The sequence below is a fragment of the Coturnix japonica genome, unplaced genomic scaffold, assembly GCF_054131305.1.
Source record: "Coturnix japonica strain WE unplaced genomic scaffold, WE-NBRP24 Scf102, whole genome shotgun sequence".
NCBI lineage: Eukaryota > Metazoa > Chordata > Aves > Galliformes > Phasianidae > Coturnix > Coturnix japonica.
The window spans coordinates 162,820-177,447 of NW_028189005.1; the positions used below are offsets into that span (position 1 = coordinate 162,820).

Consider the following 14,628-nt stretch of genomic DNA (forward strand, 5'->3'; position numbering starts at 1 on the left):
CGGGGATTGGTTGAGAGGACGGAAGTGGGCGGGGCGGAGAAACCCGGAAGTGACGGCTCTATAAGGGGGTGGAGACTTAAAAATAAAGGGCGGGGATTGGTTGAGAGGGCGGAAGTGGGCGGGGCTAAGGGACGGGCTGGATTTAAATGGCGGCGGAGGAATTGGAGCTGTGAGTGGGGCCCATTGAGGGGCTTTAAGGGGGAAATGGACGGGAATAGGGGCTCAAATGGGGTCCATAGGCGGATCCTATGGGGGTATAAGGGGGAATATGGGGAGAAATGGGGGTTTGGGGCCATATTTGGGGTCAAAAGGGTCCAAAATGCTCCTTAATGAAGGGATTGTGGTTAATAATGAAGCCTAGGGGGGACGTTTTGGGGTTTAAAACGTATTATGGGGCTTAAAAGGGGATTTGGGGGTTAAAAGTGAGGCGTGTTATGGGTTTGAATGGGTTTAAATGGACCACAAGGCAAAACGGAAGGGAATTATAAACTTATTTGGGGTCTGGGGGATTTGTGGTGTTAATATTAACCGGAATAGCCCCAAATTTAAGCATAAATTTAGGGTTAAAGAGGAGAAAATCGGGGTTTTAATTGCGGTGGGCCCCACCGCGGCGCGGCCCCTTTAAGACTGTGTTGGCGTTGCCCTTTTAATTGTAGGCGGCTGTTTGTGCCCCTCCCCTCGGCGCGCGCAGCCAAGATGGCGGCCGAGGCGCTACGGCCGGACCCGCCCCCAAAGAGGGCGGGGCTACGGTGGGAACTGACAGCGGAAGGGGCGGGGCTACGAGCGTGAGTGGAGACGGGATTGGTCGGTGTGGTGGCGGGGGGCGGGGCTATGGGGGGAGCGGCGCTTTGATTGGGCGGTCTTGGGGCCGCGGGCGGGGCTAAGATGGAGTGGGCGGGGCTTGGGGAGAGCGGCGCTTTGATTGGGCGTTATGGAGGGGGCGGGATTTGGGGGGGGGGAGCGGCGCTGTGATTGGGCGGTATAAAGGGGGCGGGGTTTGGGGTGGGAGCGGCGCTGTGATTGGGCAGTATGACGAAGGGCGGGGCTAAGAGTGAGGGGGCGGGGTTTATAGGGTTGGGGCGCTATGATTGGTCGGTGTGAGCAGGGGCGGGGCTAAGGGTTTGGAGGGCGGAGCTAGTGGTGTGCGGCGCTTTGATTGGTCTATGTTAAGTGGGCGGGGCTAAGGGCGTGAGTGGGCGGTGGTTGGGGGGTGCGGCGCTGCGATTGGTCAGCATGATGGGGGCGGGGCTAATAACAGGAATGGGCGGGGCTTATGGGATTGTAGCGATGTGATTGGTCGCTGTTGTGGTGTGGGCGGGGCTAAGAGCAGGCGTGGGCGGGTTTATGGGGCTGTAGCGCTGTGATTGGTCGGGATGGCGATGTGGGCGGGGCTTATAGGGGTGATTGGCAGTGTTGGGGGCGGGGCTAAGAGCATGAGTGGGCGGGGTTAGTCGGGGGGGTGTAGCGCTGTGATTGGTCGGGATGGTGAAGGGGGCGGGTCTTATGGCGGTGATTGGCAGTGGTGGGGGCGGGGCTAAGAGTGAGTGGGCGGGGTTAGTCGTGGGGTGTAGCGCTGTGATTGGTCGGGATGGCGAAGGGGGCGGTGCTTATGGCGGTGATTGGCAGTGTTGGGGGCGGGGCTAAGAGCATCAGTGGGCGGGGTTAGTGGGGGGGTGTAGCGCTGTGATTGGTCCGGATGGCGAAGGGGGCGGGGCTCATGGGGGTGATTGGCAGTTTTGGGGGCGGGGCTAAGAGCATGAGTGGGCGGGGTTAGACGGGGGGGGGGGGGTGGAGCGCCCTGATTGGTCCAGATGGCGAAGAGGGCGGGTCTTATGTGGGTGATTGACAGCTATTGATCCCTATGGGGGTCTTCCATCCCATAATAGGAGCTGGGTGGGGGTCGAGGCCCGAAGGCTCCGAGCTGCGGCCGCCGCCTTCATGGAGCTGCTGGGGGTCGTCATGGAAACCATGGAGAGGTTTGGGGACCCCCCCCATAATAATGGAGACCCCCCCCCATAATAATGGAGACCCCCCCCATAATAAATGATGGCGGCCATTAAACCCTATGGGGGCTTTTATTTGGGGGGGGGGCTCATGGGGGGGGTTAAAACACTCAGCGGATCTAAAGGAGAAACAATAGGGGGGGGGTGTCATTATTGACCCCATATAAAGCCATATAACCCCATATAAACCCCATATAACCTCATAGAACCCCATATAACCCCATATAACTCCATATAACCCATATAACCCCATATAACCCCATATAACCCCATATAACCCCATATAACCCCATATAACCCCATATAAACCCATATAACCCCATATACCCCCATATAACCCCATATAACCCCATATAAACCCATATAACCCCATATAAACCCATATACCCCCATATAACTCCATATAACCCCCATATAACCCCCCATATAACCCCATATCCCCCCACATCCCCCCATATTTCCCTCATATCCCCCTATATAACCCCATTTAACCCCATATAACCCCATATCCCCCCATATAACCCCATATCCCCCCATATCCCCCCATATAAACCCATAACCCCCCCATATAACCCTATATAACCCCATATCCTTCCCATATAATCCCCGTATAACCCCATATCCCCCCATATCCCCCCATATAATCCCATACCTTCCCATATAACCCCATATAAGCCCCATATCCCCCCATATAATCCCATATCCCCCCATATAACCCCATATCCCCCCATATAAACCCATAACCCCCCCATATAACCCCATATAACCCCATATCCTTCCCATATAATCCCCATATAACCCCATAACCCCCCATATAACCCCATATCGTTCCCATATGAACCCATAACCCCCCCATATAACCCTATTTAACCCCATATAACACCATATCCCCCCATATAATCCCATATCCCCCCATATAACCCCATAACCCCCCATATAAACCCATATAACCCCCATATCCCCCCATATAACCCCATATAACCCCATATCCCCCCATATACCCCCCATATCCCCCCATATAAACCCATAACCCCCCCATATAACCCTATATAACCCCATATCCTTCCCATATAACCCCATATCCCCCCATATAACCCCATTTAACCCCATATAACCCCATAATCCCCCCATATAACCCCATATCCCCCCATATAACCCCATTTAACCCCATATAACCCCATATCCCCCCATATCCCCCCATATAACCCCATATCCCCCCATATAACCCCATATCCCCCCATATCCCCCCATATAACCCCATATCCCCCCATATAACCCCATATCCCCCCCATATAACCCCATATCCCCCCCATATCCCCCCATATCCCCCCCATATAACCCCATACCCCCCCATATAACCCCATACCCCCCCATATAACCCCATATCCCCCCATATAATCCCATATAACCCCATATAACCCCCATATAACCCCCATATAACCCCATATAACCCCATATAACCCCATATCCCCCCATATAACCCCATATCCCCCCATATAACCCCATATAACCCCATATAACCCCATATACCCCCATATAACCCCATATATCCCATGTATAACCCCATATAACCCCATATATCCCATGTATAACCCCATATAACCCCATATACCCCCCATATCCCCCCATATCCCCCCATATAACCCCATATAACCCCATATCCTTCCCATATAATCCCCATATAACCCCATATAACCCCATATTTCCCCCCATATAACCCCATAATCCCCCCATATAACCCCATATCCCCCCATATAACCCCATATCCCCCCATATAACCCCATATAACCCCATATAACCCTATATAACCCCATATCCCCCCATATCCCCCCATATCCCCCCATATAAGCCCATTTAACCCCATATCCCCCCATATAACCCCATATCCCCCAAATCCCCCCCATATCCCCCCATATATCCCCATATCCCCCCATATAACCCCATATCACCCCATATCCCCCCATATACCCCCCATATAACCCCATACCCCCCCATATAACCCCATATAACCCCATATCCCCCCCATATAACCCCATATCCCCCCATATAACCCCATATAACCCCATATCCCCCCCATATAACCCCATATCCCCCCCATATTTCCCCCATATCCCCCCATATACCCCCCATATAACCCCATTTAACCCCATATCCCCCCATATAACCCTATATAACCCCATAATCCCCCCATATAACCCCATATCCCCCCATATCCCCCCATATCCCCCCATTGCTGCCCCATATCCAGCCCCACACCGTGTATTTGTCCCATTTCTTTTCGGGGTCGTACGGTTCCCATCTGCTGGCAGGGAAGATGTGTTTGTTCTTCTCGTACCAGCTGCGCAGCACCACCTTCCCTGCGTGGGACTGAAAGGGGTTGGGGGGCTCAGCCCCATAGATCTATAGGGCTCAGCCCCATAGACACATAGGGCTCAGCTCCATAGAGCCATAGGGCTCAGCCCCATAGAGCCATAGGTCTTGGCCCCATAGAGCTATAAGGTTTGGCCCCATAGTGCTATAGGGTTTGGCCCCATAAAGCCATAAGGCTCAGCCCCATAGATCTGAGGGTCTCAGCCCCATAGATCTATAGGGCTCAGCCCCATAGATACATAGGGCTCAGCCCCATAGAGCCATAGGGCTCAGCCCCATAGAGCTATAAGGTTTGGCCCCATAGAGCCATAGGTCTTGGCCCCATAGAGCTATAAGGTTTGGCCCCATAGAGCCATAGGGTTTGGCCCCATAGATATGTGTGGCTCAGCCCCATAGATCTATAGGGCTCAGCCCCATAGAGCCATAGGGCTCAGCCCCATAGAGCTATAAGGTTTGGCCCCATAGAGCTATAAGGTTTGGCCCCATAGAGCCATAGGGTTTGGCCCCATAGATATGTGTGGCTCAGCCCCATAGATCTATAGGGCTCAGCCCCATAGATCCATAGGGCTCAGCCCCATAGAGCCATAGGGCTCAGCCCCATAGAGCCATAGGGTTTGGCCCCATAGAGCCATAGGGTTTGGCCCCATAGATATGTGTGGCTCAGCCCCATAGATCTATAGGGCTCAGCCCCATAGAGCCATAGGGCTCAGCCCCACAGAGCCATAGGGCTTGGCCCCATAGTGCTATAGGTCTTGGCCCCATAGAGCCATAGGTCTTGGCCCCATAGAGCCATAGGGTTTGGTCCCATAGATATGTGTGGCTCAGCCCCATAGATCTATAGGGCTCAGCTCCATAGATCCATAGGGCTCAGCCCCATAGAGCCATAGGGCTTGGCCCCACAGAGCCACAGGTCTTGGCCCCATAGAGCTATAAGGTTTGGCCCCATAGAGCTATAAGGTTTGGCCCCATAGAGCCATAGGGTTTGGCCCCATAGATATGTGTGGCTCAGCCCCATAGATCTATAGGGCTCAGCCCCATAGAGCCATAGGGCTCAGCCCCATAGAGCCATAGGGCTCAGCCCCATAGAGCTATAAGGTTTGGCCCCATAGAGCTATAAGGTTTGGCCCCATAGAGCCATAGGGTTTGGCCCCATAGATATGTGTGGCTCAGCCCCATAGATCTATAGGGCTCAGCCCCATAGAGCCATAGGGCTCAGCCCCATAGATCTATAGGGCTCAGCCCCATAGAGCCATAGGTCTTAGCCCCATAGAGCCATAGGTCTTGGCCCCATAGAGCCATAGGGTTTGGCCCCATAGATATGTGTGGCTCAGCCCCATAGATCTATAGGGCTCAGCCCCATAGACACATAGGGCTTGGCCCCATAGAGCCATAGGTCTTGGCCCCATAGAGCTATAAGGTTTGGCCCCATAGAGCCATAGGGTTTGGCCCCATAGATATGTGGGGCTCAGCCCCATAGATCTATAGGGCTCAGCCCCATAGAGCCATAGGGCTCAGCCCCATAGAGCTATAGGTCTTGGCCCCATAGAGCCATAGGTCTTGGCCCCATAGAGCTATAAGGTTTGGCCCCATAGAGCTATAAGGTTTGGCCCCATAGAGCCATAGGGTTTGGCCCCATAGATATGTGTGGCTCAGCCCCATAGATCCATAGGGCTCAGCCCCATAGAGCCATAGGGCTCAGCCCCATAGATCCATAGGGCTCAGCCCCATAGAGCCATTGGGTCTCGGCCCCATATCTATGGCTCCCAGCCCCATATCTATGGGTCCAGCCCTATATCTATGGCTCCCACCCTATATCTATGGCTCCCAGCCCCACATCTATGGGTCCCAGCCCTATATCTATGGTTCCCAGCCCTATATCTATGGCTCCAGCCCTATATCTATAGCTCCAGCCCCATATCTATGGCTCCCAGCCCCATATCTATGGGTCCAGCCCTATATCTATGGGTCCAGCCCCATATCTATGGCTCCAGCCCTATATCTATGGCTCCCAGCCCCATATCTATAGCTCCCAGCCCCATATCTATGGCTCCAGCGCTATATCTATGGGTCCAGCCCTATATCTATAGCTCCAGCCCCATATCTATGGGTCCCAGCCCCACATCTATGGTTCCAGCCCTATATCTATGGCTCCCAGCCCTATATCTATGGCTCCCAGCCCCATATCTATGGCTCCCAGCCCCATATCTATGGCTCCAGCCCCATATCTATGGCTCCCAGCCCCACATCTATGGGTCCCAGCCCCATATCTATGGCTCCCAGCCCCACATCTATGGGTCCCAGCCCCATATCTATGGCTCCCAGCCCAATATCTATGGGTCCCAGCCCTATATCTATAGCTCCAGCCCCATATCTATGGCTCCAGCCCCACATCTATGGCTCCCAGCCCTATATCTATGGGTCCAGCCCTATATCTATGGCTCCAGCCCCATGTCTATGGGTCCCAGCCCCACATCTATGGCTCCCAGCCCCATATCTATGGCTCCAGCCCCATATCTATGGGTCCAGCCCCACATCTATGTCTCCCAGCCCCACATCTATGGGTCCAGCCCCACATCTATAGGTCCAGCCCCACATCTATGGGTCCCAGCCCCACATCTATGGCTCCAGCCCCATATCTATGGGTCCCAGCCCCACATCTATGGCTCCCAGCCCCACATCTATGGGTCCCAGCCCCACATCTATGGCTCCCAGCCCCACATCTATGGGTCCAGCCCCATATCTATGGCTCCCAGCCCTATATCTATAGCTCCAGCCCCATATCTATGGGTCCCAGCCCCATATCTATGGCTCTAGCCCCATATCTATGGCTCCCAGCCCCACATCTATGGGTCCCAGCCCCATATCTATGGCTCCCAGCCCTATATCTATGGCTCCCAGCCCCATATCTATGGCTCCCAGCCCCACATCTATGGGTCCCAGCCCTATATCTATGGCTCCCAGCCCCATATCTATGGCTCCCAGCCCCATATCTATGGCTCCCAGCCCTATATCTATGGGTCCCAGCCCTATATCTATGGCTCCAGCCCTATATCTATGGCTCCAGCCCCGTATCTATGGCTCCCAGCCCCACATCTATAGGTCCAGCCCCACATCTATGGGTCCCAGCCACATATCTATGGGTCCAGCCCCACATCTATGGGTCCCAGCCCCATATCTATGGCTCCCAGCCCCACATCTATGGGTCCCAGCCCCACATCTATGGGTCCCAGCCCTATATCTATGGCTCCCAGCCCCATATCTATGGGTCCCAGCCCTATATCTATGGCTCCCAGCCCCATATCTATGGGTCCCAGCCCTATATCTGTAGCTCCCAGCCCCATATCTATAGCTCCCAGCCCCATATCTATGGGTCCCAGCCCTATATCTATGGGTCCCAGCCCCGTATCTATGGCTCCAGCCCCACATCTATGGCTCCCAGCCCCATATCTATAGGTCCAGCCCCACATCTATGGGTCCCAGCCCCACATCTATGGCTCCCAGCCCCGTATCTATGGGTCCCAGCCCCACATCTATGGGTCCCAGCCCCACATCTATGGGTCCAGCCCCATATCTATGGGTCCCAGCCCCACATCTATGGGTCCAGCCCCACATCTATGGGTCCCAGCCCCATATCTATGGCTCCCAGCCCCATATCTATGGCTCCCAGCCCCACATCTATGGGTCCCAGCCCCATATCTATGGCTCCCAGCCCCACATCTATGGGTCCCAGCCCCATATCTATGGCTCCAGCCCCACATCTATGGCTCCCAGCCCCACATCTATGGCTCCCAGCCCTATATCTATGGCTCCCAGCCCCACATCTATGGGTCCAGCCCAATATCTATGGGTCCCAGCCCTATATCTATAGCTCCAGCCCCATATCTATGGGTCCCAGCCCTATATCTATGGCTCCAGCCCCATATCTATGGCTCCAGCCCTATATCTATAGGTCCAGCCCCACATCTATGGGTCCAGCCCCACATCTATGGGTCCCAGCCCCACATCTATGGCTCCAGCCCCACATCTATGGGTCCCAGCCCCACATCTATGGGTCCCAGCCCCACATCTATGGCTCCAGCCCTATATCTATGGCTCCCAGCCCCATATCTATAGCTCCAGCCCCACATCTATGGCTCCCAGCCCAATATCTATGGCTCCCAGCCCTATATCTATGGGTCCAGCCCTATATCTATGGGTCCAGCCCTATATCTATGGCTCCCGCCCTATATCTATGGCTCCCAGCCCCATATCTATGGCTCCCAGCCCTATATCTATGGGTCCCAGCCCTATATCTATAGGTTCAGCCCCACATCTATGGCTCCCAGCCCCACATCTATGGGTCCCGGCCCCATATCTATGGGTCCCAGCCCCACATCTATGGCTCCCAGCCCCACATCTATGGGTCCCAGCCCCACATCTATGGCTCCCAGCCCCACATCTATGGGTCCCAGCCCCATATCTATAGGTCCAGCCCCACATCTATGGGTCCCAGCCCTATATCTATAGGTTCAGCCCCACATCTATGGCTCCCAGCCCCACATCTATGGGTCCCGGCCCCATATCTATGGCTCCCAGCCCCATATCTATGGCTCCCAGCCCCACATCTATGGGTCCCAGCCCCACATCTATGGCTCCCAGCCCCACATCTATGGGTCCCAGCCCCACATCTATGGCTCCAGCCCCACATCTATGGGTCCCAGCCCCACATCTATGGCTCCCAGCCCCACATCTATGGCTCCAGCCCCACATCTATGGGTCCCAGCCCCACATCTATGGCTCCAGCCCCATATCTATGGCTCCCAGCCCCATATCTATGGCTCCCAGCCCTATATCTATGGGTCCAGCCCCACATCTATGGGTCCAGCCCCATATCTACGGCTCCCAGCCCTATATCTATGGCTCCCAGCCCCACATCTATGGCTCCCAGCCCCATATCTATGGGTCCAGCCCCACATCTATGGGTCCCAGCCCCACATCTATGGGTCCAGCCCTATATCTATGGCTCCCAGCCCTATATCTATAGCTCCAGCCCCATATCTATGGGTCCCAGCCCCACATCTATGGGTCCCAGCCCCATATCTATGGGTCCAGCCCCATATCTATGGCTCCAGCCCCATATCTATGGCTCCCAGCCCTGTATCTATGGGTCCAGCCCTATATCTATGGGTCCAGCCCCACATCTATGGCTCCAGCCCCATATCTATGGGTCCAGCCCTATATCTATGGCTCCCAGCCCCATATCTATGGCTCCCAGCCCCATATCTATGGGTCCAGCCCCATATCTATGGGTCCAGCCCCACATCTATGGGTCCAGCCCCATATCTATGGCTCTCAGCCCCATATCTATGGGTCCAGCCCCATATCTATGGCTCCCAGCCCCATATCTATGGGTCCCAGCCCCATATCTATGGGTCCCAGCCCTATATCTATAGGTCCAGCCCCACATCTATAGGTCCAGCCCCATATCTATGGCTCCAGCCCCATATCTATGGCTCCCAGCCTATATCTATAGCTCCAGCCCTATATCTATGGGTCCAGCCCCATATCTATAGCTCCCAGCCCCATATCTATGGCTCCCAGCCCTATATCTATGGCTCCAGCCCCATATCTATGGCTCCCAGCCCCACATCTATGGGTCCAGCCCTATATCTATGGCTCCCAGCCCCATATCTATGGCTCCCAGCCCCACATCTATGGCTCCCAGCCCCACATCTATGGCTCCAGCCCCATATCTATGGCTCCCAGCCCCATATCTATGGCTCCCAGCCCCATATCTATGGCTCCAGCCCCATATCTATGGCTCCCAGCCCCACATCTATGGGTCCCAGCCCCATATCTATGGCTCCCAGCCCCACATCTATGGGTCCCAGCCCCATATCTATGGCTCCCAGCCCAATATCTATGGGTCCCAGCCCTATATCTATAGCTCCAGCCCCATATCTATGGCTCCAGCCCCACATCTATGGCTCCCAGCCCTATATCTATGGGTCCAGCCCTATATCTATGGCTCCAGCCCCATGTCTATGGGTCCCAGCCCCACATCTATGGCTCCCAGCCCCATATCTATGGCTCCAGCCCCATATCTATGGGTCCAGCCCCACATCTATGTCTCCCAGCCCCACATCTATGGGTCCAGCCCCACATCTATAGGTCCAGCCCCACATCTATGGGTCCCAGCCCCACATCTATGGCTCCAGCCCCATATCTATGGGTCCCAGCCCCACATCTATGGCTCCCAGCCCCACATCTATGGGTCCCAGCCCCACATCTATGGCTCCCAGCCCCACATCTATGGGTCCAGCCCCATATCTATGGCTCCCAGCCCTATATCTATGGCTCCAGCCCCGTATCTATGGCTCCCAGCCCCACATCTATAGGTCCAGCCCCACATCTATGGGTCCCAGCCACATATCTATGGGTCCAGCCCCACATCTATGGGTCCCAGCCCCATATCTATGGCTCCCAGCCCCACATCTATGGGTCCCAGCCCCACATCTATGGGTCCCAGCCCTATATCTATGGCTCCCAGCCCCATATCTATGGGTCCCAGCCCTATATCTATGGCTCCCAGCCCCATATCTATGGGTCCCAGCCCTATATCTGTAGCTCCCAGCCCCATATCTATAGCTCCCAGCCCCATATCTATGGGTCCCAGCCCTATATCTATGGGTCCCAGCCCCGTATCTATGGCTCCAGCCCCACATCTATGGCTCCCAGCCCCATATCTATAGGTCCAGCCCCACATCTATGGGTCCCAGCCCCACATCTATGGCTCCCAGCCCCGTATCTATGGGTCCCAGCCCCACATCTATGGGTCCCAGCCCCACATCTATGGGTCCAGCCCCATATCTATGGGTCCCAGCCCCACATCTATGGGTCCAGCCCCACATCTATGGGTCCCAGCCCCATATCTATGGCTCCCAGCCCCATATCTATGGCTCCCAGCCCCACATCTATGGGTCCCAGCCCCATATCTATGGCTCCCAGCCCCACATCTATGGGTCCCAGCCCCATATCTATGGCTCCAGCCCCACATCTATGGCTCCCAGCCCCACATCTATGGCTCCCAGCCCTATATCTATGGCTCCCAGCCCCACATCTATGGGTCCAGCCCAATATCTATGGGTCCCAGCCCTATATCTATAGCTCCAGCCCCATATCTATGGGTCCCAGCCCTATATCTATGGCTCCAGCCCCATATCTATGGCTCCAGCCCTATATCTATAGGTCCAGCCCCACATCTATGGGTCCAGCCCCACATCTATGGGTCCCAGCCCCACATCTATGGCTCCAGCCCCACATCTATGGGTCCCAGCCCCACATCTATGGGTCCCAGCCCCACATCTATGGCTCCAGCCCTATATCTATGGCTCCCAGCCCCATATCTATAGCTCCAGCCCCACATCTATGGCTCCCAGCCCAATATCTATGGCTCCCAGCCCTATATCTATGGGTCCAGCCCTATATCTATGGGTCCAGCCCTATATCTATGGCTCCCGCCCTATATCTATGGCTCCCAGCCCCATATCTATGGCTCCCAGCCCTATATCTATGGGTCCCAGCCCTATATCTATAGGTTCAGCCCCACATCTATGGCTCCCAGCCCCACATCTATGGGTCCCGGCCCCATATCTATGGGTCCCAGCCCCACATCTATGGCTCCCAGCCCCACATCTATGGGTCCCAGCCCCACATCTATGGCTCCCAGCCCCACATCTATGGGTCCCAGCCCCATATCTATAGGTCCAGCCCCACATCTATGGGTCCCAGCCCTATATCTATAGGTTCAGCCCCACATCTATGGCTCCCAGCCCCACATCTATGGGTCCCGGCCCCATATCTATGGCTCCCAGCCCCATATCTATGGCTCCCAGCCCCACATCTATGGGTCCCAGCCCCACATCTATGGCTCCCAGCCCCACATCTATGGGTCCCAGCCCCACATCTATGGCTCCAGCCCCACATCTATGGGTCCCAGCCCCACATCTATGGCTCCCAGCCCCACATCTATGGCTCCAGCCCCACATCTATGGGTCCCAGCCCCACATCTATGGCTCCAGCCCCATATCTATGGCTCCCAGCCCCATATCTATGGCTCCCAGCCCTATATCTATGGGTCCAGCCCCACATCTATGGGTCCAGCCCCATATCTACGGCTCCCAGCCCTATATCTATGGCTCCCAGCCCCACATCTATGGCTCCCAGCCCCATATCTATGGGTCCAGCCCCACATCTATGGGTCCCAGCCCCACATCTATGGGTCCAGCCCTATATCTATGGCTCCCAGCCCTATATCTATAGCTCCAGCCCCATATCTATGGGTCCCAGCCCCACATCTATGGGTCCCAGCCCCATATCTATGGGTCCAGCCCCATATCTATGGCTCCAGCCCCATATCTATGGCTCCCAGCCCTGTATCTATGGGTCCAGCCCTATATCTATGGGTCCAGCCCCACATCTATGGCTCCAGCCCCATATCTATGGGTCCAGCCCTATATCTATGGCTCCCAGCCCCATATCTATGGCTCCCAGCCCCATATCTATGGGTCCAGCCCCATATCTATGGGTCCAGCCCCACATCTATGGGTCCAGCCCCATATCTATGGCTCTCAGCCCCATATCTATGGGTCCAGCCCCATATCTATGGCTCCCAGCCCCATATCTATGGGTCCCAGCCCCATATCTATGGGTCCCAGCCCTATATCTATAGGTCCAGCCCCACATCTATAGGTCCAGCCCCATATCTATGGCTCCAGCCCCATATCTATGGCTCCCAGCCTATATCTATAGCTCCAGCCCTATATCTATGGGTCCAGCCCCATATCTATAGCTCCCAGCCCCATATCTATGGCTCCCAGCCCTATATCTATGGCTCCAGCCCCATATCTATGGCTCCCAGCCCCACATCTATGGGTCCAGCCCTATATCTATGGCTCCCAGCCCCATATCTATGGCTCCCAGCCCCACATCTATGGCTCCCAGCCCCACATCTATGGCTCCAGCCCCATATCTATGGCTCCCAGCCCCATATCTATGGCTCCCAGCCCTATATCTATAGATCCAGCCCCATATCTATGGCTCCCAGCCCCACATCTATGGGTCCAGCCCCATATCTATGGCTCCAGCCCCATATCTATGGCTCCAGCCCTATATCTATGGGTCCAGCCCCATATCTATGGGTCCAGCCCCACATCTATGGGTCCCAGCCCCATATCTATGGCTCCAGCCCTATATCTATGGCTCCAGCCCCACATCTATGGCTCCCAGCCCCACATCTCTGGCTCCCAGCCCCATATCTATGGCTCCCAGCCCCATATCTATGGCTCCAGCCCCATATCTATGGGTCCCAGCCCCACATCTATGGGTCCAGCCCCACATCTATGGGTCCCAGCCCTATATCTATAGGTCCAGCCCCACATCTATGGGTCCCAGCCCCACATCTATGGGTCCCAGCCCCACATCTATGGGTCCCAGCCCCACATCTATAGCTCCAGCCCCACATCTATGGGTCCCAGCCCCACATCTATGGGTCCCAGCCCCACATCTATGGCTCCCAGCCCCACATCTATGGCTCCCAGCCCCACATCTATGGGTCCCAGCCCCATATCTATGGGTCCCAGCCCCACATCTATGGGTCCCAGCCCCACATCTATGGGTCCCAGCCCCACATCTATGGGTCCCAGCCCCACATCTATGGCTCCCAGCCCCACATCTATGGGTCCCAGCCCCACATCTATGGCTCCCAGCCCCACATCTATGGGTCCCAGCCCCATATCTATGGGTCCCAGCCCCACATCTATGGGTCCCAGCCCCACATCTATGGGTCCCAGCCCCACATCTATAGGTCCAGCCCCACATCTATGGGTCCCAGCCCCACATCTATGGGTCCCAGCCCCACATCTATGGGTCCCAGCCCCATATCTATGGCTCCCAGCCCCACATCTATGGGTCCCAGCCCCACATCTATAGGTCCAGCCCCACATCTATGGGTCCCAGCCCCACATCTATGGGTCCCAGCCCCACATCTATGGCTCCCAGCCCCACATCTATGGCTCCCAGCCCCATATCTATGGGTCCCAGCCCCACATCTATGGGTCCAGCCCCATATCTATGGGTCCCAGCCCCATATCTATGGGTCCCAGCCCTATATCTATGGGTCCCAGCCCCACATCTATGGGTCCAGCCCCATATCTATGGGTCCCAGCCCCATATCTATGGGTCCCAGCCCTATATCTATAGGTCCAGCCCCACATCT

The 14,628-nt window shown here is 55.6% G+C and overlaps 1 protein-coding gene and 1 long non-coding RNA gene across 2 annotated transcripts in view; one reads left to right on the forward strand and one right to left on the reverse strand.

Annotated features, from left to right (window-relative positions):
- Positions 1-116: 116 nt before the first annotated feature.
- Positions 117-2,061, forward strand: LOC146751298 (uncharacterized). Its single transcript, XR_014941688.1, has 3 exons — positions 117-169; positions 657-785; positions 1,887-2,061. It is a non-coding gene; the product is annotated as an uncharacterized LOC146751298 (long non-coding RNA).
- FAM50A (family with sequence similarity 50 member A) overlaps positions 2,057-14,628 on the reverse strand; it is a 34,029-nt gene continuing 21,457 nt past the window's right edge. The window contains exons 12-13 of the mRNA XM_085534846.1: positions 4,260-4,370; positions 2,057-2,122 (exon numbers count right to left, since the gene is read on the reverse strand). Coding sequence (XP_085390972.1) covers positions 2,114-2,122; positions 4,260-4,370 — 120 coding nt within the window. The 3' untranslated portion in view covers positions 2,057-2,113. The remainder of the gene's footprint in view (positions 2,123-4,259; positions 4,371-14,628) is intronic.